Source organism: Nothobranchius furzeri, chromosome 7, assembly GCF_043380555.1.
Source record: "Nothobranchius furzeri strain GRZ-AD chromosome 7, NfurGRZ-RIMD1, whole genome shotgun sequence".
In the NCBI taxonomy this organism is placed as follows: domain Eukaryota; kingdom Metazoa; phylum Chordata; class Actinopteri; order Cyprinodontiformes; family Nothobranchiidae; genus Nothobranchius; species Nothobranchius furzeri.
The window spans coordinates 40,202,126-40,226,285 of NC_091747.1; the positions used below are offsets into that span (position 1 = coordinate 40,202,126).

General features: G+C 41.3%; 1 protein-coding gene across 1 annotated transcript in view; it reads right to left on the reverse strand.

Annotated features, from left to right (window-relative positions):
* Window positions 1-20,459: 20,459 nt before the first annotated feature.
* The window catches only part of olfm3a (olfactomedin 3a), a 37,826-nt gene continuing 34,125 nt past the window's right edge, over window positions 20,460-24,160 (reverse strand). Inside the window, exon 6 of the mRNA XM_015954910.3 lies at window positions 20,460-22,898. Coding sequence (XP_015810396.3) covers window positions 22,221-22,898 — 678 coding nt within the window. The 3' untranslated portion in view covers window positions 20,460-22,220. The remainder of the gene's footprint in view (window positions 22,899-24,160) is intronic.

Consider the following 24,160-nt stretch of genomic DNA (forward strand, 5'->3'; position numbering starts at 1 on the left):
CACACATTTTATGACCAAAACTGGCACTTCCTTGATTTTTTTCTCCCCACATGTGGCCAACTGTTGGAAAATCCCACTGTGTAAACCGGCTATAGGTCAGCTGATAAGAGCTTTAATCTCAGTTCTCCATGTTTCTCATTTGTTTCTAATTTGGAACACATCCCAGCCCTTACTTCCATCCTCTGAGTTCTCTTAGACCAATATAAGGGCTAGAAAGTAGGGGTTGTATGAACTAGTCGACTAGTCGACTTCACGGCTCTGTAGTGACTTTTTATGCCTGTCATTGACTAGTCGCTGTCACGTGATAATGACTGACAAGATGCAGTCCTCCAGCAGGTGATGAGCCCCTGCGTCGGGAGGCGGAGGCGACGCGCTGTGCCAGAGCGTCGGTACTGACACCGGCGGTAAAACGGACATTTAACCAAACTGTGACCTTTTCCCTCTTGAAATTTTACCTTCCCCTCACCCCCATCCTAATCTTAACCAGTTTGCGCATGCATAGCTCCGATCGTTGACGCGCTCCAGACATCTGCGTCCTGAGCACGGCTAAATCAGGTGTCACCACCTCAAAAACAAATTAAACACGCGATCGTTCATGTCGGCTCATTTCCTTTTATGTTTTCTGTCTGTTATTTGTGCCTGATGCGTTTCGCTGCTGCGGAGCGAGGCGCATCACCTGTTTTGTTCTCCGGTGACGCACCCCCAAAATTCCACTATCTCCACTCCGGCACGAACTCTGCAGCAAAAACGGTCCCGTTGTAGTCGGCCGCCAAGGAGCGCGCACTCCGCTGTTTTTACGGTCGGTAGATCCTTTAGAACTGCAGTTCAAAGGTTACTCATAAGGTGAATATATATGAACCCAGGTAGCAGTTTTTCTTTAGGATTGAGAGGAGATGCAGGAAGATAATAAACAGACAGGACAGAAAAATTGTCAAATAAAAACAAGTTAGTTTTTGTACCTGGTGGTTGCAACAAACAGACACCATTGAAGGTAATCAGAAGTGAGGAACAGAAAATGAAATAATTATTTTAATGTTTAGAGCAGCAGGAACTCTGAGAGGCTGCAGGCGCGTCAGTGAGTTTGCGGCCGCTGCGCAGGGGGAGGTGGGAGAGAGCTGAAGCAGAAACTGCCATTGTTAAAAGAAATGTGTTAACTTAGAAAATGTGGGCGCAATTTTAATTGTCAAAAACTCCAGCGAACCTACCGCCCCCCCCCCCCCCCCCCCGTGCTGCTTCAGATGTATGACGTCATCAACGACTAGTCGAAGTCGACTCAATTTTCACTACTTGACTGTCGACTTTAAAAAAAATTAAGTCATGCAACCCCTACTAGAAAGTAGTCCCAAGATTTGCCTGTAAATTCATCTTTTGCCTTAATAAATTATGTGCAAATTGCACGGCATTTTCCTTATCCAGCGTTTAACATATACTCTAAGGTACACGTGAGCTAGAGCTGAGAACTAGACCATCAGCCACAGACAGGTGCTGAGCAAAAAGGGGCCTAGTAAAAAAGTAGACTCTATTTTATGTTTTGTAAGCTCTTTTTGTTTCCCTTGTCAATATTAGGCATCCCTTTTAATTAAGAAGGAAATGAGTAAGGATATGGCTTTCTCCATGCAAATGGAACTCTATTTGCATTGCAACAACCCAAATTTGCATTTATAGTGTTTCAGTAAGCTTTTTTTTTTGTTGGTGTGTGTGTTTAATCATCAGGGATACTTCTTAGAAAGGAGAAGCTCATTAAAGTCTTGTAAAGCCTCACATCACTGTCGGTGTTTGTCAATGCAAACAAGAGGAAAAGGAGAACGCAGCTCTGGATTCAAAGTTTTGATGAGGTTAAACACATGCAAGTCAATCTCTTGTTTAGGCTGAAGAATGAGTGAGATTTATGGCAATAATTTAGCTGATACAACAGTGGACACACTGGATGTAAATAACATCTGGGATGATTAATTTACTTCAAAAAGTGACACGCTGAGCAGGACGCGAGCAGAATGAGAAGCAGGGTGGTGGATCTATTCAGTCAGATTTCATTATCAATGGAATTACTCATCTCTGGTGTTATGATGGTGATAAATACCTGCCACAAGGTTGCTGAACTTATTCACTTCCCCCATGCACTGTTGTATTTTTATTTCACTGTCTAAATTTAATTAGAGTGGCAAGTGTAAAACGGTTGTAAACACAAGTTTGGGAGCGAATCTGGAAATCTTTGGAACCCTCACTGATTAGGTGTCTCAGGAGGCTGACGAAGCGGTTTATCTCTTATCACTTTCTCTGAAGCCCTCAGAAGAATTGTTGCTTTCCTCAAGTGTTTTTGTAGCTAATTAAGAGCTTTAAAAAAAGTGAGCAACTGTATTTAATTTGGTTTTCACACCACCACAGCTCTCTGGTAATGTTGTTGTGTGCCGGTCCATGTTCAGCTGTGGCTTTTAACAAAGAACTGCAAACAGCATTTATGATTTCAACCTTTCAGGGTTCAACCTGTCAGCATATTTAGTGAAATTTTTTCAACATTATGTGTTTTTTTCTTATATTGCACACGGTCACCTTCCATATAGAGTAAATATCTTCTTTTAACATTTTTGAGTTTTAGGTGTGCTTCACACCACAGAATAATTTATGTCTCTCAGCTATTTTAAATGCAATAAAAGCAATTTTCTGACTCTTGAGCTGTTCCTTCATTTTCTTGTGAATTTTGCAAGCAACTCTACCTGCAATCATTTCTTTTTTCTCTGATTTTCCTTCCAGTTTCTTTTTTATTGACTTGCAAGGTAGTTTAGGGAGTAAACCTAACTCTAACAGTGCAAACACCTAACCCTTGAGCCACTGTCGCCACAATGAAAAAATGAATAAGAAAGTAGAGTTTCACGTAATTCATGGTGTCAAAAGGATAATAATTACATTAGGATTTTTTTGTGCATCATTGGAGTTGAACTTCCAAACAGTTTATTTGAAAGTTTTCTGTCTCTGGGACAGCAGCAGCTCAGGAGGGGGAGCGGGTGGTCCAGTAATTGGAAGGTTGTTGGTTTGATCCCGGTTACTGCCAGATAAGGCTGCTGTTGTGTCCTTGGGCAAGACACTTGTAGAGGTGTAATTATTGTATGTTTTTGGGTGCTTTTAAAGCTTACTATACTACTCTACACTTTGACCAATGTGATGTGAATTTCCATATAAACATGGAAATCCAGTCTGATTGGTCTTTATTGTTTAACCAGAAGATTTAGAATTCTTTGTTTATTCAGGGAATGTAGAACACTCCATATTGATTCAAGAAGAGAGTCAGGTTTATAAAAAGTAAGAATTTATTTTCTAAGCAATTAAAAACATGACAATTTAACTAATAATATTGTGATAGATGGATCTAGGTGGATGGAATGTGATGTACGTGACTATATGTGAATGTGAGGTTATCAGAACCTTTGTATCTAGATGACTTGAGTCCTGGGTGTAAAAAGGAAAGAATTTGGTTTGTGTTAACCAGGAAGTTGATTCTTATCAAAGCCACATCAGAGGCAATTCATGTTGTGTCTATCTCATCCTTTTGGGAAGACCCTCTTCGCGGATCCAGAGGTCAGGAAGGTTGGATGACCTCGGGGCACCGAGGTTTGCAGAATAACCGCAGCACCGACTCTCCAGTCCAGAGATGTTTCCAGGTCACAACAGATGGATGGATAAGTTTGTGTCTGGAAGGACTCTTAGGGAGTTGGAACAGTATCAGCTTTGTTCTACAGGAACCGTTTGCTGTGTCAGCAGTAGGCAGCTTTTAGCGGGGTTTTGACAGCTTGTCAAAAATGCTCTAGGTTAAAGAGGTTTCGTTCCAGACGGCGGTTCCGTAGCTTTCTCTAGAACTGACTCACTGTCTTGTGAGCTCTGTTTTAATATTCTCATATTATGAATTCTCGTCCAATCGGAACGTGCCATGTTAAGGGATATTACCAAAAACCTCAGAACGTCACGCTTTCTTTCAGATACTGGATGCTCTTATTTGGAGTAAGGAAATATCTATGTGTCATGAGTTTAACTTAACTTTAATGTATCTGTCTAATGAACCTTGTGTCTGAGTGTAGGTGATGATTGCCTTGTCATATCAAATATTACTGATTATCATATATATATATATATATATATATATATATATATATATATATATAAATCATTCAATGTAATAATTCATTTCAAACTTTCAGTCATTCAAGCACAGATCAATCAACCTTATTAATTTAAGCACAGATTAATGAAGACATTATTATTCAATTTCACGAATGATTAACTCATATGAGCTGAAAATGGTCACTCTTATAACAGTCCAGTCCAGCCTAGATAAGCAGACAGGCTTGGTACAGAAGGACCTTGAGAAGGGAACAACAGATGGTGCCATCCAGGTCATTTTTCAGTGAAATGTCGTCACTGCAGCCCAGTTTGTCAGCTGCTCCACCAGAGAAAACAAGACTTTGGATTTGTGTTATGCAACTGTAAATAATGCATACTTGTCCAAAACTAGACCTCGTCTGCGACAATCAGATCACAATCTCATTTTTCTCTGCTCAAAATACAAACCACTTGTTCAGAGGCAACCTGTGACAAGAAGAACTGTGAGAAAATGGTCACAGGATGCTGAAGAAGCCCTGCAGGGTTGTTTTGAGACCTCAGATTGGATGACTCTCTGCCAAGGATATGAAGAGGACATCAATGCCATGACTGGATGTGTCACTGACTATATAAACTTCTCTGTGGAAAACATCATACCCACAAGAACAATGAGATGCTTTGCTAATAACAAACCCTGGATCACCAGTGAATGAAGAATCTGCTAAATGAGAAAAAAAGAGCCTTCAAGGAGGGAGACAGGGAATTATTGAGGAGTGTACAGAAGCAACTGAAGATCTAAATCAGAGACAGTAAGGAGGCATACAGGAAGAAGCTGGAGAACAAACTACAGAGGAACAATATCAGAGATGTCTGGTCAGGGATGAAGAAGATCACAGGCTTCAAGCAGAGGAAGGATTGCACAGATGGCAGCCTGGACACAGCCAATGAACTGAACAAGTTCTTCAATAGGTTCAGTTCAGGAACAAACCCAGCATCCTCCTCGCCTGTCCCCAGCCAATCAAACATCCTATCCTCCTCTGATCCAACATTTTTATGTCACACGCCAGCTCTTTTGTCCTCTAACGCAGTCATGGACTCTTGTGGTTCTATAAATCTGTCTTCAACCAAGTCAGGAGATGCTGCTGCCCCAATTACCTCCCCCTCCCACCCATCTGTCTCTAGAAGTCAGGTGAAGAGGCAGCTGGAGAGACTGAACAGGAACAAGGTTGCAGGTCCAGATGGTGTCAGCCCCAGAGTACTGAAGGCCTGTGCAGAGCAGCTCTGTGGGATTCTGCAGCACCTCTTCAACCTCAGCCTGGCCCAGGACAAGGTTCCAGTCCTGTGGAAGACATCCTGCCTTGTTCCAGTTCCAAAGAAAACTTGCCCATCAGTCAATGACGACTACAGACCGGTTTCCCTGACATCCCACATCATGAAGGTCCTGGAGAGACTCCTGTTGGTCCACCTGAAAAAGTAAACTAGGACATATCAGGACCCGCTGCAGTTTGCTTATCGCCATGGAGTTGGAGTTGAAGATGCCATCATCCAGCTGCTTCAACCAATCCACTGTCATCTGGACAAAGCAGGCAGCACTGTCAGGGTCATTTCTTTGATTTCTCCAGTGCATTTAACACAATTCAGCCTGATGTACTTTGCCAGAAACTCCAGAAGACACAGGTGGGGGCCTCAACTATCGCATGGATTAAAGACTGCCTGACAAACAGACCACAGTTTGTGAGGCTGAAGAACTGCACATCAAACCAGGTGATGAGAAACATTGGAGCACCACAGGGGACTGTACTCTCACCATTCCTTTTCACCCTGTATACGTCAGACTTCCAGTACAAATCAGAGACCTGTCATCTACAGAAATACTCAGATGACTCAGCAGTTGTCGGGTGAATCAGAGATGGACAGGAAACTGAGTACAGAGAGCTGGTGGAGCGCTTTGTGACATGGTGTGGAAACAATCATCTGACCTTGAACGTGAACAAAACAAAGGTGATGATTTTAGACTTCAGAAGAAACAGGATGGAGTCAAACACTGTTTCCATCATGGGAGAAGAAGTGGAGGTGGTTGAGGAATACAAATACCTTAGATTTCACCAGGACAACAGACTGGAATGGAGAATGAACAGTGAAGCCATTTACAAGAAGGGACACAGCAGACTGCACTTCTTGAGGATGCTTAGGTCCTTCAATGTCTGTAGCGAGATGCTGCACATCTTCTACAAGTCTGTTGTTGAGAGTGTAATCTCTTCAGCCATCGTCTGTTGGGGTAGTAGCATCAGAAGCAGGGACCTGAAAAGGCTCAACAGCCTAATAAAAAAGGCTGGTTCTGTTCTGGGGCCGTCTGTGGAACCACTGAAGTAGATAAAGCAAAGATGAATTCTCTAGAGAATCAAGAAAATTATGGACAACCCTGAGCATTCTCTTCACAAGACTGTCCGAAAACGGAAGAGTGTCTTCATTCAGAGGCTTCTTCAGTTTCGCTGCAACACTGACCGCTACTGGAGATCCTTCCTGCCAACAGCCATTGTAATATACAATAACTCTTTGATGACTTGATTATTCTTTTTATTCTGAGCTACTACAGCAATCAATTTCCCTCTGGGATTAATAAAGTATTTTTGAATTGAATTGAATTGAACATGATGTTGAAGTCTTGCCAATCTGAGCGTTAACACACAGTGTCGAATCTTTTCCCGCAACTTGGATGATTAACAGACGCACAGAGGCAGAGTCATGTCTGCAGCCGACCGATGGCATGTAGGTCAGTCTGTAGACGAAAAATGACCATTCCTTGACATTACACACTTAACCCACCTTGTCTGCTGGTCATGGTCAGAGGGACCGGTAGTGCCAACGTTTGGCAGTCTCGCCTGTCAGGGCGCCCCAGAGCAGCTGTGGCTACATTATAGCTCATCACCATCAGTGTGTGCACTTTGGAGTCCTTACTCTGAGAGGCGCTATACAAGTGCGGGTCATTTATCATTTATCATGACTGATAGGCTAATGGCCAGTTTGAGAAGGAGTTGGTTCCAATTCTGATTTGCTTCCATTTTAAAACAATGGTAAACTCAAAAATGTCATAGCAGTTCATTGAGACACAAACTTACAACGTTTTACATCATTATTTAAACTCTGCATTGAAATCTATGGATTTTTGAAAATTTAAAATTAGCAGTAGCAGCAGGTAGCTATAGTGCATCTGGAAAAGCATGGGAGGGAATGCCATTCTGTGTATGCCAGAATAACAATGTAATGCAACAATATATTAAAAAATATGTAATTTGTATAAATTAAAATGAAAAGTAATCCAATGTGCTCTTGAGCCTGCTTGAATCAGCTGAACTTGTTGATCCAGTCAGAACTAATATCTGTTCCTCCAATCTGGGGGTGTCTGCAGGCGAAACACCAGTCGGTCGTAATCTGTCCACAGAAGAGCTTAACTGTTACCATTCCCCTGCAGTCTGAAAACAGCTCTGTAGATGAAGTTGAAGCTTTGTAACAAAGTTAAAGCTGCAGTAAGTGACTGACATTGACTGAAGGATTATTCCACCATAAAACTGACAGAAACCAGCATAACAAGAACGCTGCAGCTGAGACAGCAAAGTGAGAAGAACTCCATTGTGGATGTCTCTATGCAAAGAATATTGATGTGATGTACTTACCGTACCTGCTCTGAAATGTATACACACCCGTGGGAACAAATCAATGTTGATTATGAAAGACATTCATTGTTATAGGAAAATAACACACCCACAGCTGAATCCCCACGGCTACATCTCATTAACTTCTTCCTCCTTTTAATTAATTTTTTCAAGCTGGGACATTAATGATTGTGCAGACCTCCCAGCTCTCCCGTTTGAATGCAACTGACTTTGTGCTACAAAGTAAACCTGTGTCTGCTTTACAAAAACAACACAATTCTGCTTAGACAGAGGAGAGCAGTCATTGAAATCAATAAAGCCACTTCCTGCTCCTCTTATGGGACGGGCTTTACTGGCATTAGAGTATACGTCTGTAAAAAATAACCAAAGAAAATAAATTTGAGACCACGATGACAGCATGTTCTCTCTGTGATTTGTATACATGGTTGTTTTTGTTAATTAATCCCCCCCCCCCCCCCCCACCTCCATCAAGATTGATGCACGTCCCACCAGCTGTATTATTTACTGCCGTGCCAATAAACTGATATGGAGGTCGTCCATCACCTGATCAAGTGATCAAAACAGCTAATAAACACATCACTCTGATAGGGAGAGGGGGGTTGGGATGGCACAGGACATAAGAGGTGTGGACATTTGTAAATCTGTATTCCAGAGGGAAATATCGCAGATTGAGCAAGTGATACAAGGAGGGTGAAGTATCTGAAGTTACCCTGGGAACTGAACTATGAGGGCTTAGTTCTATTTTAAAGGACATACATTTACCTTTTTTTAGGATCTACATGCATTTACGTCTTTTTATCTTTTTAACTGATTATATAAAAACGGGTTGGAGAATTTTTGTATTTCACATCTTCATGTCAGATATGGTGAACCATCATTACAGGCATTTCAAACTCAAAAACTTTTATTGCCATTTGTGGACAAACCCGTTTGCACCTCGGCCCTTTCAGGTGAAGAGGCGACCACGAGAAAGAAGGAAATCAACATGGAACTTTGGACTCACTTCTCACACACACTTCTGATGTATGAGACCTTCTGGGTGACCCTACATTTGTACTGTTGTTCACCTTTTTAACGTGTAAAAGAAGACAGAAAAGCTGGATGCGTTTAGGTGATGATATGTATGACGTTCTGCCGATATTCAGCTCTGCCTTTTTGCAATGCATGAAGCGGAGTCCGGGTACAGGAAATTGTAATTCAGAGAGAATCCAAGTACAGGCTGCCATTATTTCCTATCTAGGAGAGTATAAAAAGAGGAGAGACACACATATCGATGCCTCCTATTAGATAGGGGAGCCAAATGGACAGAGCGTTCCTGTGTCTGCCTATGGGGGGTAAAAGATACCGTTTATAAGATCTCACCATGTATGGCTCTTTGCAGACAAAAAAATAGCAATTTTCCTCATCCTTACAGGCATGCCTCAACATTAGGAGGGCATCAAGCAGGCTTTTACGAGAGGCAAAAGCCTAGCTGTCCTCTGAGGAAAAGAACCCAATAAAAAGATACGCCAGGTGATGCAGACAGCTTTCTAGAGAGAGCTTGTCATTAGTCAGACCGCTGTCTCAGAATAGGAAAAAAGGCTTGACTGCTTTAAATCAGAATTATACTTGTAGGAGCGAAGCAGTGTTTGTGCGAACCACAGTTGTACGTGATGTGATACATGCTGCTGTCCAGCTAAAGAGTCTTACGCCAGTTCCAGTAAGAATATTTATCTGAATGTCACGAGCAGCAGATGTATCCTGTTTTGTGGGTTTTGCTGGGAAGCAGGAAGACTCCCAAACAGTTTAAATTCATGTCTATGTAAAATAATCGTTTCCTGAGGTATGTAAGTCTGACACCAGCAAAGTGTACAAATGGTCTCTCATTTTGATGTGAGGAAAGGCTTTTACGAGGAGGTGCTGCCGAAGGCTCAGCATCTTGCTGTCCCAGACAACTTGGTTGTATAAAACTGTAAAAATAAAGGCACGCGCTGTTTGACGGACAAACTTGTCTAATTCTTTGAGTCTTGTTAAATCCAAAGAACCAGAGAACCACACACTCAAACTGCGTTATATTTTGATTTCTTAATGCTTTATTTTAATGCTTTAAACTGCTTTACTTTAAAACTTAAAAACAAAAACGTATGGAACATTTATTTTTATTCTCTATCACTTACTTAATTGCAGCTTTGAGATCCTTGTGTGTTAAGTAAAGGGTGTCCATTAAGACTCCCTAAAAGAGCAGCATCTCCTGAGAGTGATATAGCACTTTTTTTTTATTTAAGCAACCAAGCCCCTTTCTCATAAGGAGGACTTAAGTTTAACATAACTACAAACCTTTCCTTGTAGGAGCTCGGGGCTCCAGCTGTACCTAACAGTGCCTAGGAAGCACAGCCCTGTTGACAGGGATTATTCTGTTGTCAGAATAGCTGAGACCTCCAGGATTACAGGAGTGGAACAGAACAGCTACTGTATTTAGTATCCAGATACCAGTGTGGGAAGATCTCCCAGACTCAACAGGAAGAATGATTGACCCACTCTATCTAGGATCTCGAAAGAGAAGCTTCTGCTTGTCCGAAGCCTGCCTGGGCGGGGTCACAGAGCTATGCTGAATCGATGAATACTTAGCAGGTGCAGGACTAACCAGTTTACAGCTTTCCCAGAAAGGAGCGTCTCATTGTTTCCTTAACATTTGTATTAGGTTGATGCTTTTTTCAAGATGTTTGCAGTTGACCTGCAGACTGTCTGAACCAAATCCTGACAGATAGCAGTCCATTCATCAGCATTAAGGCCTGTAGTTTGTCATGATTTCAGGGTTATATTTGTATTTATTTGGTTATATCTTCTTGATGACTGACCACAAGTTCTCAGAGGGATTACGGTTTTAGAAGCTTCCTGGACATCATCGACCCAAAGTTTTAATGTAGTGTTTTCTGAGCAATTTAGTTCTGGCTTCTTTCTTCTGAATACGAGCTCCATCATGCAGGAAAATATCTCTTTCTTCACCAAACGGTTGCGAGGACATTGTGAGGATATTAAGATATTGTTTTTAACCCATGAATGTGTGAGCCTACATTACAAACAGCTGAGAAACAACCCAAACATACAGATGAAACTGGAAAATAAGATTACTATTCCATTTATTCCAGTAATCAAACTTAGACTGAGACTTTTTAAAATCTTTTGGATTACATATCTGATTAGAGTGTGAAATGTTGAGCCTGGAATATTGACCCCTTTTACAATATTCTAGTTGTTTGAGATTTTGAATTTGGGGTCTTCATAACCTGTAAGCCATCATCATCATCATCACAATAATAACAGATAAGCACTTGAAATATCTGGCTTTGCATGTAATAAGTGGATCTCATATTTTAGTATTGCCTTTAAGTAAAATTACTGAAATAAATGAACCTTTGCACAATAACAAAAAAAAAAAAAAAAAAACATTATGAGTCTGTTCGTGGTGTTTTCCCTAGAAATAAATGACTTGTTTGCTTCCTCCCTCAAACAAGTAACCCCCCTCACCTCTCCAGGATCCACACCTGAAAGCCCAGGAGCCGCTCAGCAACAAGCCACTTCCCGCGCAGCATCTGACTTACTCTTCGCCACCATTTTCACCCTCCACATCGCCTCCACAAGAAAAGCCAAGAATATCTTCCGATCCGCCACAGCAATCCCACAACCCCTCTGAAGCCACCCCACCCCCACCAGACCAAGCCACACCACGCAAACCCGCAACAGGCAACTCCAGCCTACTCTCACCCGCCCGTCGTCGAACAGCCTCAGCATAAGAGATCCTGTGATGAGATCGAAAGTCCTCCACAGCCACGGCTTCCCTGCAAAAGGCACAACCCGTAAAAGTGGAGCACCACCACAATTGAGGCACCGAAAAGTCTCCATATACTGGAGGCCATCATGATTGCCTCCACACTGCTGGCCCGCTTTGCAGACACCGGCCACGTGACCAAACTGGGGCCCTCACAAAAGCCCTGACAGCATAGCACAAAACCCCCAGCAAAACTCGATCAGGCAATGCCGACCCGCCATATGTCACCAGTGAGAGAGTTGTTCCGCTAGCATCAAAGCCTAACCACCGCACAGCCACAACCGAGCCCCCTTTCAAATCATGCAACAACTCTGACTCGGAGATACCATTCGGAATGTTGTGGGCAGCAGTAGCACAACAGGTTGAGCGGGTTGTCCAGTAATCGGAAGGTTGCAGGTTCGATCCCGGCTCCGGACAGAGAATTCTGCTGCTGTGTCCTTGGGCAAGAAACTTAACCCACCTTGCCTGCTGGTGGTGGTAGGAGGGACTGGTGGCGTTTGTGCTCGGCAGCCTCGCCTCTGTCAGTGTGCCCCAGGGCAGCTGTGGCTACATGGTAGCTCATCACCATCAGTGTGTGAATGTGTGTGTGAATGGATGAATGATACACTGTAGTGTAAAGCGCTTTGGAGTCCTTACTCTGAGAGGCGCTATACAAGTGCGGGTCATTTATCATTCATTCATTTGTATACCACCCACTTAACCCGACCTCGACACTTGGCACAGAAACAGCAACATCCACGGCCAAAAACTGCTCAAGCTGAAGTGCCTTATCCCGTTGCTCCACCGAACGACACACAACAGGCAACACACCACCAGGCAGTACTGTGGCGTTCACCACATCACCAACCTTGTCCTGTAACTCCTTAGACACCCAAAGAGGACTGGAGGAAGAGAAACCACTGGTCCTCAGCTGCTTAGCAGTGCCATCCGACACTACGCCATTCGGTGACAAATCCCCATGGTCCCTCTTTGCGGCACGACAGCTCTCCACCTGCATAGCAGTCCCGGCGCCACTGCCGGACTTTCATCCCATAACAACTGAAAGAGATTGGACGGGAGCAGAGTCAGAAAACCGAAGAACCGGACCCGTACAGGCCATCGGCTGATCCCCGGACACCCCTCCCGGCCAACCCAAACCGACAAAAGCGCCAATAAATAAGGTCACGCTGCTCAGGTTTACCGGCTGCCAACACCTCAGCCAGCAGCTGCGTCCAAGGCCCAGCCGTCTCCCAGCCGGCCCCTGCTGCTCTGATCCCACCTCCACAGCTCATGTCCGCCTTTTGTTTACCTTATGGAGCTGACTTTCCCGCGTGTATTAAGCGCCACCCACAGGCTCGGGGATCTCTCGGATTTTCTTAACACTACACCACCCATTCGAGACCGAACTCACGGCATCCAACCCAACCGTGCCGACGCTAATGTGTAAGCGTCAGTATACTGATAATTAGTTCCAACTGGTGCCATTAATACAGGTCACACATGGAGGACAAGGAGCCTTCAGATCTGTGAGAATCAGGAATCTTGCTTGTTTGTAGGAAACTGGGAGTTGTGGTCTAATTTGTTCAGTGAATTTTTTGTCCATCATAGTTTATGATACATTCAAAACCACACCAACTACATTTTGACAGGCATGTCAATAGAGTTGTGCAATGAAGTTTCTAAATTATTTAAAACCATTGTTATTAGGTGGATTTTAAATAGGCTGTAAGCCAACCAAGCAAAACCACAATGCTAAGCAGCATTGCATTCATTTTTTCACTCTTCTGGGGACCCATGATCCGGAAGTAGATGGGTGTGACTTAGGCACCCTATGACGCCTTGCCATCTTCTTGTGCCTTCTCTCCTTTTGAACCCTGCTTTTTTCCAGTCAGAGAACCACTCTGCTATTTATTAGTCATTTGTTATAACCCTTTCACTATTCTTTCATGGCTATAAACACATATATATCTAAATTAACAATTTTAGATGATAAAATTTTTATGTTGTTCTATCTTTTATACCAACTGGATCCTGAGATACTATATTTTTTCACAGAAAAACATCTTTGTCCTGTCAACACAAGTTTAGACTACATCCATAGGAAATTTGGATTTCACAGCTTCAACCCAGCATTCAAACGCGCCATGTACGCACAAATCAGTCAGGTGTGAAAAGAATCTCAAAAGGATTTTCGTCTTCTAAACTGTTCTGTGTGTAATGTAGTTTTGTTCGTGTGTACCTGGTGATTTGTGTGTGTGTATTCAATGATTTGTATGTGTAAGAACTGGAGTTACGTTGCACACAAAAATGTAAACACAAGTTACAAATCAAGAGTTACACATATACACATCTTTAGTTATGCACACACAAATCTAGATACACACGCACAAATCTCGACACACACACAAATCTTTTGAGACTTTTTTCTCCCCATAAAATGAGACCTGGCTGCTGTTCTGAAAAAAGAAAAAGGCTGACTTACTTTTCGTAGGCTGTGCTGGACGGACGATTGACTGGCTTGGAAGCCTGAGGACTCTGACCAAGGTTAGTAATGAACGATGACTGAGTGACGCTCCACGAAGTGAATGAGTACGCCAGTGACAGAATGCTGGGGGAGATTGGTGGTGAGCTGGGAGGTAGGAACCGTGACAAACTTCTCAGTTAACTACATTTCATCCTGCACGTTTCATAAATTGTGCGAATTGTCATCATAAAAGCAGACAACAAACTTTGTTGCAATAAACAATATAAATCTGCAATAATTAAGAAGTTATGTTGTTGTTTTAAACACATCTACAGTAGTCTCTAGTATGAATGAATGGATGCCTTGTGAGTCAATCTTTGTGGGTGGGTGGTGGGTGGGTGGGTGGGGGGGGGGAGCTCTGGTGCTCCTGTTAAAGAAACTAGAAGTGAGCCAGAAGAGAGGCGAGCAGAACACGGCAGCATTTTTCATCACATTGCCAAAGTTAGTGTACAGCACTGTCTCAGTCAATTTTATTGGGTCGTCCTTGTGCTTTTTAACAAACGTGAACCACTATTGCTGCCAGCAGCAGGAACAACTGCTTGCATGTTTAAGCTGAATCCTGGAGCTACATGAAAGTGCCAGGCGGGACACAGAGGAGTCCACATGTCTGCATAGCATTTTTCTGTCTTTTGTATGGAAATTAGCACAGAGCTTCAATGAAAACATAACCTTGGTGCTGATCAGAGGCAGTAGGCTACATTTCTTTAGGTTTATTTCTTTAAAAAAGGAAAAACAAAAAAACAAGAAATGTAGAAACACGGCCTACACTGTTGCTTTATGTCTTCATCTGTGTTGTAGCAAAAGGACCTACGCCACAATGCCTTCAAATAGATGTCGCCTCTTTCATTTCTCCCTTAAACATTTTCAAGGCTAGTTTTTTTTTATTATAAGAAGAAAGAAACAGAAAATGGAAGTTAGTGTTTTGTGGGAGTGAACATGTTAAATGACACTTGGCATCCAGAACCAAATGTGCTTTGGAGATTTACGACTCTGAGCTTAACCCGAGGTTCAAAACCACATTGTTCATTTATTCTTTAGAGCAACACAAAAGTAAAATGAAAGACAAGTGAATTTCCCTCTGCAGCTATATATTAGGACAAATATTTAACTCAATACATCAGATCACAAGCTTTGACTTTTATTAGAGAGCAAATTTACAAGACTGCCGCTTTCTTGATTAAAGCTTTGTTTTGGTTAATATATCTTCCCACCTTGTCAACAGGCTCTGCACATTTCCAGAATAAGAACTGAATAAACACAAGGTTGCAAACATGATGGTAATAGTAACACAGTGGAGCATGGCCGTTTGAGCAGGGACACACATCAGCAAACTGAGTTTATGGGTTTATTCAGAGTTAGCGAGGGTGTGAAGGTTGAGTCTCATCTGGGGAGTCTCCAGAAGCAGCTGGTGGGGGGTTACTGTCTCTGTGAGACTCAACCTTCAAACTCTACCTAACTCGGAATTATGTCTTCAGCTGTGTTGTGCATTGTACAAAAAACTTGAAATGGACTGAAAAGGGTTAGAAGAGATGAGAATGAAGGATTTGCTCTTGAGAGTTTGTGCAAGGTTGGTGATACGTAGTCTGGCCATGACCCATAGACACAACCCGTGAGTCTTATTTACTGTTGTCTCTCAAACTGTCTCTACATGCAACTGGACAGCATGAGAGCAAAGAACAACATGGTGTATTCATCACTTATGGAAATCATTCAAAGGAGCAGACCACCATGCATGAAGAAGAAGAAGAAGAACAAGAAGCAAATACATTATTTTTGAATGAATTGACTTAAGTACTGCTCATGTGTCAAAGAAAAGATAAAGTGTCAATGGTCCCAAGTTAATGCTGTTGCAGCTTTGGTGCTAGGCCCACCTCTCAACAAATACAACGTGTTGTGATTGGCCCAATCAAGAATTGTTTGGTCCAATGGTAGACCTGCTGAGGCTACAATGGAGCATGGCTAGACTAACCTGCAGAGCTACATCTTTTGCTACTGCTACAGTGTGTCTGGATTTCTTGACTTGGTGATATGGATGAAAAGTCGGCTCAAGATTTGATTGGTAAAAAAATGAATGGACTCAAAACGATGACAAATTTCTGCCACTAACATGATTTATTACCAGTAAAAAATAGTAGAAGTTAGTGAAAAGATATTTCAAACATTATGGATGTAAATCAAAGTACGATGTCCAGCAAAAGGTGTAATTCATCAGTGTGATTCACAGTATTACCTGCTCCTTTCGTCATGCGTGTGATGACAGTTAATAGTCCCGCTCCATCTCGGCACGTCAAAGTGCGAATTGTGAAGCAGCACAACTTGCACTCTAGTGACATGATAATTATCTACCACAGCGCCCAGCAACGTTGTGAGGTCGTCACTCCCACAGCTGGTAATTTTCCAAGCTCTGTTCCAGGAGACGAAACCTACACACTTTGGGAGTGAGAACCGAAGTGAGAGATGGGCAGAATAAAGGAATGAGTGAAATCAAGATCAGAATTAGCATTTGATTCCAGCCGCCCCACGACACCAAAACGCTCACTTTACTGCAATGGCAGCTGGATATCGCTCATAAAACCTATATTAGATCAGAGCGTGGCGAGGTGAGGGCTGTGATTTCCCAACGCTATTAGAAGTTATCAAAGAGAGTCTCTGGTGTTCATATGCCAGCTCAAATAGAGGTGTTGTGTTTTCTGAACCCAAACTAGTCTTAGCATTTGTTTCTTTCTGTCTTCCTCTTGTTTTCAACCAAGTCAGATTACCAAGGTCTACAGCTCACCCTAACTACTGTAACAAACCATGTCATCCAACTCTGGGGGTAAATTGTGACTTAACTTAGTTTCTCAAGAAAAAAATACAGTTTAAACTCATCTAAAGTGCTTTATTGCCTCTACACTTAAAAAAATACAAAACATTTGAGTTATAACCTGTTTTGTTGAGTAATAAACATATTAGATTAGCTATTTTCTACCAAAACATAAACACAAATAATGTTCCTTAATCATGTTTCTCCTCAACTCTCAATCAACAGACTTCTACCTCCGATTGGTACAGATCCTGCATGACTTGTCCATGACTTGTGGCTTTACACCACAACAAACCAACACAACTGGGAACAACGGGACAAGCATAGGCACAAATGGATTCTAAATGGGATGCATCATGTTTTTCTCAAATATGGAACAATTCCAAACTTTAAGAAACATATAGCAACTCTTACCCTAACCCTCAACTCAAACTGCATCACAAGCCATAGAAGTCTATATTAGAAAAAGTATGCATAAAATATACAGTTAATTTTCAAGGCACTTGGTTTTCAGGCCTAAATCAACATGGGGTATATTTTAAATGAAATAATAGGCCCAATTAGATTATTGACGCATGCCTTTAATCGATACTGCAGGGGAACCAAACGACTTTTAGCTGGAGCATTCATTCAGTTGAACCAGAGCTGTGTGCATTAGGCCCAGAGACAGGATCCAATCACTGGGAAAATATTTAAAACATGCTCTTAGCTTGAATAAACTACAATTATGTAAAAAATGAGAGTAGGTTTTTATGCAGCTGTAAGGGAACCACATGTAATGAACAAAGATACTCTATCCACGCTGGGAATGTGAAAAATGGACACAGATCCTCAGCCATGACCAGATTATTGAAGGATCTCTGTAAAGGTTAAGCAGATGTAGCACATTATTTCTAAACTGATGTCACTGATTATAGGTTTATAAAACACTGGGCCAGTCCTCCTGAATAAAATGTAGTTATATTACATTAAGTTACATCCAGCAAATTATGACTCTGAGGCCCAGATAGAGACAGTGTCCTTATCACAGAAATAAAGGTTACTAACCAGGATTCTTTGGGGGTGTATCAGATCAGAACTTTGGAAAAACAAAGCACTCATTCTGTTTACCTTTCTTTGTTTCTATTGTTAGATTTTAACAGGTAACATCTCCAAACTTTATTAATGCAGAACATATGGGAATACTTTTTTCTGGATTGTAAGCACTGTGAAAGTTGAACAGCTGCTTAATGATTAATCAAGCTTTGGTTTTGTTGTTATAATTTTAGCTAAGAATAAATACTGAAAAAGTAGACATGTTACACGTTTGGTTCGTTGGTGCATCTTAAAGGAGACCTATCATGACTTTTTCATACGTTAGAGTAGTTCTACGGTCGATACCAAATAAATTCATGAATTTCTGTGAACTATATCTCTCTCACGTAAAGCAGTTTCTGCAGTTTTATTCTTAACATTTTCTATACGTATACCTTCTAAAAGGAGCCGTTTCAGAACTCTGTCACATTAAGGAAACAAGCTGGAGCTGGCAGCAACCACCCACCCCTACTCAGGCTGCTGTAAGCTGAGAAGCTCTGATTTCTGGGAGGGGCTTGGAGAAGTGCCGCTGCTCCTCCAGCAGCAGCTCTCTCTTGCATGTGAAAGGTGGTTCTATTCTACTCTCCCTAATTGTGATGTCACAAATGGGGAATTTTTGAAACAGCTTGTTATAGGCACATAATTCCTAAAAAAATGCAAATGGAAAATGAATTGACACGTTTTTTTTACAATTAGAGTGTTTATAAAGATGTTGGAGACACACATGGCAGCACAGAAGGATGCAAAGGTGATTTTTGAACAATATGATCCCTATAAGACACAAGTCATGCTTTATTTTTGCTTCAGCTGTGTTAAATAGTTTGCTTTTGGACTAGCTGTTACCACCAGAAATAGTTATTTGTATCACTAACATAACTAAAACAAAGTACACGCTACTGTTTACTTAGACTCTTAAAAAAGAACGCTGCCAATTTGCTGCAATGCCGTGGTGGAACCAGGGTGCCTTAGGTCATTTATAAGTGGTCAGAGCATGATGGTGATGTCTCGCAATTGTGTCCTTTTTACAAAACATGACCCAATGGTGGTATGAAAGGGTTATAAGGGCGGTCTCTGTGCTGCCGTGGATTTCCATTTACCTTGGATGTAACTTGCTATTATTGCGATCAAAGCCGCAATCGTTACATTTTTTTTAACAAGCCGTTCCTAAAGACGTCTGTCCTTCACAGTCCCTGTGCAGTCTCTGGTGATCTGAGCTCCAGCTGTAATGGAGAGAAGTTCCTGGAGCTCTGCATCGCTTCAGTTTATCATCTCAGCTGGTTCTGTTTACAAAAGAGAAACCTACTGCCACGTTTACTTTCATTTTCAATATAGTTGCCACCCGGAGCTCGACAGAAACTCCTCACATGAGCATGACACCTCCCTCTATTGCACCAAGGTGCAATATGCATTCAAGTCCGGTGCTGCGGCATTATTACTACCAAGTGTGGCGACACGAATGCTGCAAATTTCCCGCAACGTCATGCCGCCACGGCACATTCAAAAGACACACTGTGGCATTGTTACGCTGATTTGTTGGCATGGTGTATCTTCTAAAAAGGGTAATTTAAACCTGCGTAACTGCTTTTAGTAGATTATTTTTTGTTCATATAAAGCAAAAGTTTAATTTTGTTAAGAACTTATTATGAATTCAATATGTCCTGGTTTCCGTTTGGCTGAAGAATCAAAGCATTTCTTTGGTCAGTCAGCTTAAAGGCCTTGTTACAGTCAGCTTTGGGAGCCTCAGAACAGCATTCAGCCTGTATTGTGACCAGCTGCTGAATACAGACAATTGTGTATTTTATCAATAATATATAAAGATTTGCTTTTCTGCTTTAATCTTTAAGGAAGAGGCAGTCAGCAACCCAAACAGCTACATGCTGCGCTCACAGACGGAAAGTGGGAAGATCGATGCTAACTGCATTGGCCATTGTGATTCAATTAAGCTCCACTGATGAAATCTTTTTTGTTAGTGAAAAAATCAGGATACAATAGTGATTTGTGTGATTCTTTTACTAAGTGGCACATGTAGCCCGCATTCCTGTTTGGGAATCAATAAATGACGGAAAGCAAAAAGAAGAGTTCCTGGAAACCAAAATACATGGACACGTGGTAAATTTAGATACTGCACATCAATTTACAAAAAATGGGTTTTCTGTTATTTGTCACTTATCATCAGTCATGCAACTGATGTATTTGCTAATTAATTAGAAGTTGAAAGAATACGATTATTTTTGTTTAAATTTTTTTTAAAATAATTTTCATTTTGCACATTTGTACAATAAAAAATCAAAATGTGACAATTTAAATATTTTTAATTAAAAATTTTCTTCACATTTTTTAATCAAAAATTTTCCTTTGTTCTCAAAATTTTTATTGTATATTTAAATCTTTTTTTTTATATTTCTATCTCCAATTATGTTCGGGGGGGGGGGGGGGGGGGGGGGGTCTGCCTCATTTGTTGGTGCTGGATGTTTAGAAACAATTTTGAAACTTTGTTAATTGTGGTTCTTTTTGTTTTCCTTTCATTCTGCTTCACCAGCGACTTGTCCAATTTTAAAATGCAGTTTTTTAGCTACATCTGCCGATGTCATTTCTGAGTCACAACCAATAAGTACCAGTTAAACGAATGCTCCGCTCATTGACATGACCAGGTCATTCTGAGTACCCACCACAGGTCAGACACTCTGTTGGTTTCTGAAAGGGGTCCCTTTGACAAGCCTGCCGAGTAGAGATGTGCACAAAAAGAACTGCATGCTGTTTCCTCAGTGGATTTGATCTCTATAGGGCTTTATATTAGGCTTGTTGTTAACTTTTTACAAGGAGTGTCCAGAAAGCTAAAAAAAAACATCTGATGCTTACAGTCTTATGGCAGAGGTTCAGTGATCTGTTTTCACAAACATGGTGAGGGGATTTATTATTTCTGAACATGGTCTGGTTGTCTGAGCTGACTTTGCATTTAGAGAAAACACCAAAAAAAGTCTGTGTAAAACAGCTTTATTTTATATTTTTTTAAGGAAAAAATTAGAGTTTAAATAAATACGGTTCTTGGTTATGACCCTCCCTATTTAATAAGTTGTTGATTGGATCCCATTTTCATTTTCACTGCACCCTTACTGTTACCATTGGTACCTGCTGCCTGCATTCATAGGGAATTTAGTCTCCAATCTACCTGATATGTAAGTTTTGGTTAATGGTACGAGGGAGAATGTACCCAGAGAAAACCTATGCATTCATGGGGAGGGCGGGCTACCTCCACACAGAAAGGTTGCACAGGGCGGATTGAAACCAGCAACCTCCTTGCTGCAGAATAGAAAAATTCTGAGTGGAAAACGTTGAGATCTATTGGAAAATCCCTCAAAAAATACACAGTTCCACTGGGCCACTGAGAAGAAACAAAACAAAAAATCATCCAACTGTTGGATGCAGAGAAAATGAGACCACTTAAGTCAAGTTCAGTTAAAGTACATTTGGGAAGGACCAAATGCAAAACCATAAAGATCTGAAACTGAAACAAGAGTTAAAAAAAAAGCCATATAATCCTTTCGTATCACTTTCCAATTATTCTAATGATCTGACAGTTCTTCCACCATCATTAATTTTAATCTAAACACAATTTCATTAACATGTCTGACCTATTTAAGTCATCATGTCATTTGAATGCAAATCTTTCATCATTACAATAATTATTATTTTTTTTAGCAATTAAAACTATTTTAATGAATCAGACATCACAGACACTTTTTCATGGTTTAGTTTATAAAAATACAAATGTTCCTTTTTCACAGCGATATCATAACATTGATATTTTACATGGCAATTTTCCACAAAATTGAAGCCGGTAATGATCAGTTACATCGGCAAATAAGTTTCAAACATCAAATACAGACTTAAAGCACTTTATTAAATGAACAAATAAAGCAACCACTGTAAGCAAATGACTAATTTGCAAGAAAATAGCTATATTATATCAGCTTACAGCAGAAATGTTGACATTCATGCAAAAGCTTCTTTGAGGCCGTCTGTCTGAGAAACCCAACCCTTTGCAGATAAGGCATAAAAGTCTGTTGAGCAGCAATGGAAAATATTAAAGTATATTTAACTTTTTTTTTTTGTAAAGTCATGTCCATGGTCACCTCTGCAAAGAATACAGAGATGTCATCTCAAAAAAGTTCACATAAACATATCAGTCTGCATTTAATGGGAGGAAATGTGCATAATTAGAGGATCCTTGCGGCACAAATGCATGTGGTTGGTAAAGCATGGAGTTTAAGAGTCATCGTCAGTTTTTATGACATGAAACAGGGTGACGTTAAAGATCACCTGGTGCCCATTATTCCAGGCATAAAGAGCTCGTTCTCTGGCGTTGTAGTCGAACATGGAGATGTGAAAGTACTGGTTGTGGAAGGGGATGTCTATGTACTCATAAGTGGATGTCTTAGTGGAGTACGCATAGTAAACCTTTGCTCCTGACAGGTGAGAGTTGGTGATGTAAAGTGTTCCACAAATCATAAACGATTCACCCGCATTCCTTTTGGAGTACTCTGTGTTCCAGGTCCTCAGAACCTGCAGGGTGTCAGGGTCTATCTGAGAGATCACAACGTTCCCGGCATTTTGATTGGTTGCATACACAACCCACATTCCCAGTTCATCAGCCATGACATCAATGTCGGAGTATCCTCCCCAGGTGTACGGGTACATGTTGTGGAACCCGGCAAACTCCAAAGCTCTCTGGGCGAGCACGGTGCCCGTCTCAAAGCTGTACTTCACAATGATGTTGCTCTGGTACTTGTTGTAGTAAAGGGACCCATTGTAGACGATGTGATTGGTTCCCTCCCATTTAAATGGGAGGCTGTAGGTTCGAGAAACCACACCTGTAACAAAGTCATCCATGGTCTTGTACTCGCGAACAATCTTACTGTTGGTATAGCTGTCCATGTACCAAACCTACATCAGAGAGGAAATGGAAGTGTCACAATAAGCCCCAAAATAGAAAAATCATCATCATAATAATATAACATTTATGTAGATTAGAAGTCAACTTTATTGGTTTTTAATAACCAATCCCGTTTTCTCTTAGGCATGACATCACAGGCAGGGTTTGACCCGACCAGCTGGCTGTCTTTTACATCGACATCATTGATAAATCTCAACACTGTTTTACTCTTAAGTGGTGTTATGCACACCCACCTACTCCATTTTTGGACCTAAAGGCTCCTGATGCAATTATTCGCTACTTTACAAAAGCAATGTTTGAAATACATTTAAGTCTGATTAGTCCACAGTGGTTCCCAATCTGGGGTCCCCAGAAGGTTGCAGGGGATCACCACAATTTTGTGTGTGCTGATGTTGTGAGATTATACTGTAGTTGTAAAAACTACATTTGTAACATCAAGAAAACACACAATAGTACAATCAAAACTCTATTTAAGAGGCATAACGTTGTATGTCTGTATAACGTTTGTAATTATTCACTTTTAAAGGGGGACTAGACCGTTTTGGTTTGTTTTCAGCACCCCCTACTGTCTGTTTGTAGAACTGAAACCAAAACCTATCTCCTCGCTGTGCATTCGTCTTTTTAACACCTCAATCTAACAGGTGAAAAGTCTCCCAGCCTTCATTAATGTCTACAGGAGTGATTCATCTCTAAATTAATCAAATCAGCTGTGTTCATGATCTAAAACATGCAGGAAACATGCTGGAAGCAGACTGCAGCACCAAGTATGTCAGCTCCATTTTCCGTAAGTCCCAACAGAGCGACCCGCCAGTCTGAAGTTGCAAGTGGAATATTCTGATCACAGGGGGCGATAAGGGCTGGGTGGCCTTTCATTAACCCTGTAAAGGGTCATTTTAGCACATATTTTGTTTGTGTGCATGCACGTAGGAGTTGGTGTTTGGGGGTCCCTGGCTTTTCTGGGACACAGGAAAGGGCGTCCTCGCGAAAAAAGGTTTGGAGCCACGGTTTAAAATGTGAAAATTTTCTATTTTAGACCTCTATTTCTGCTCCAACAACAATGTATGCTAAGGTTAAGACAAAACCCACTTATTATCAAATCAAATCATACAAAAATAAATGAACTATGTGTGTCAGTGGCATCACGTGATGTGACACAAATGTGACATATTCTCAGTGCTGTGGATGTCATGGAGGCATACACATGGTGAAGAGATGTCTCACATTGAACACTGTTTTCTAAATTTGATGATGA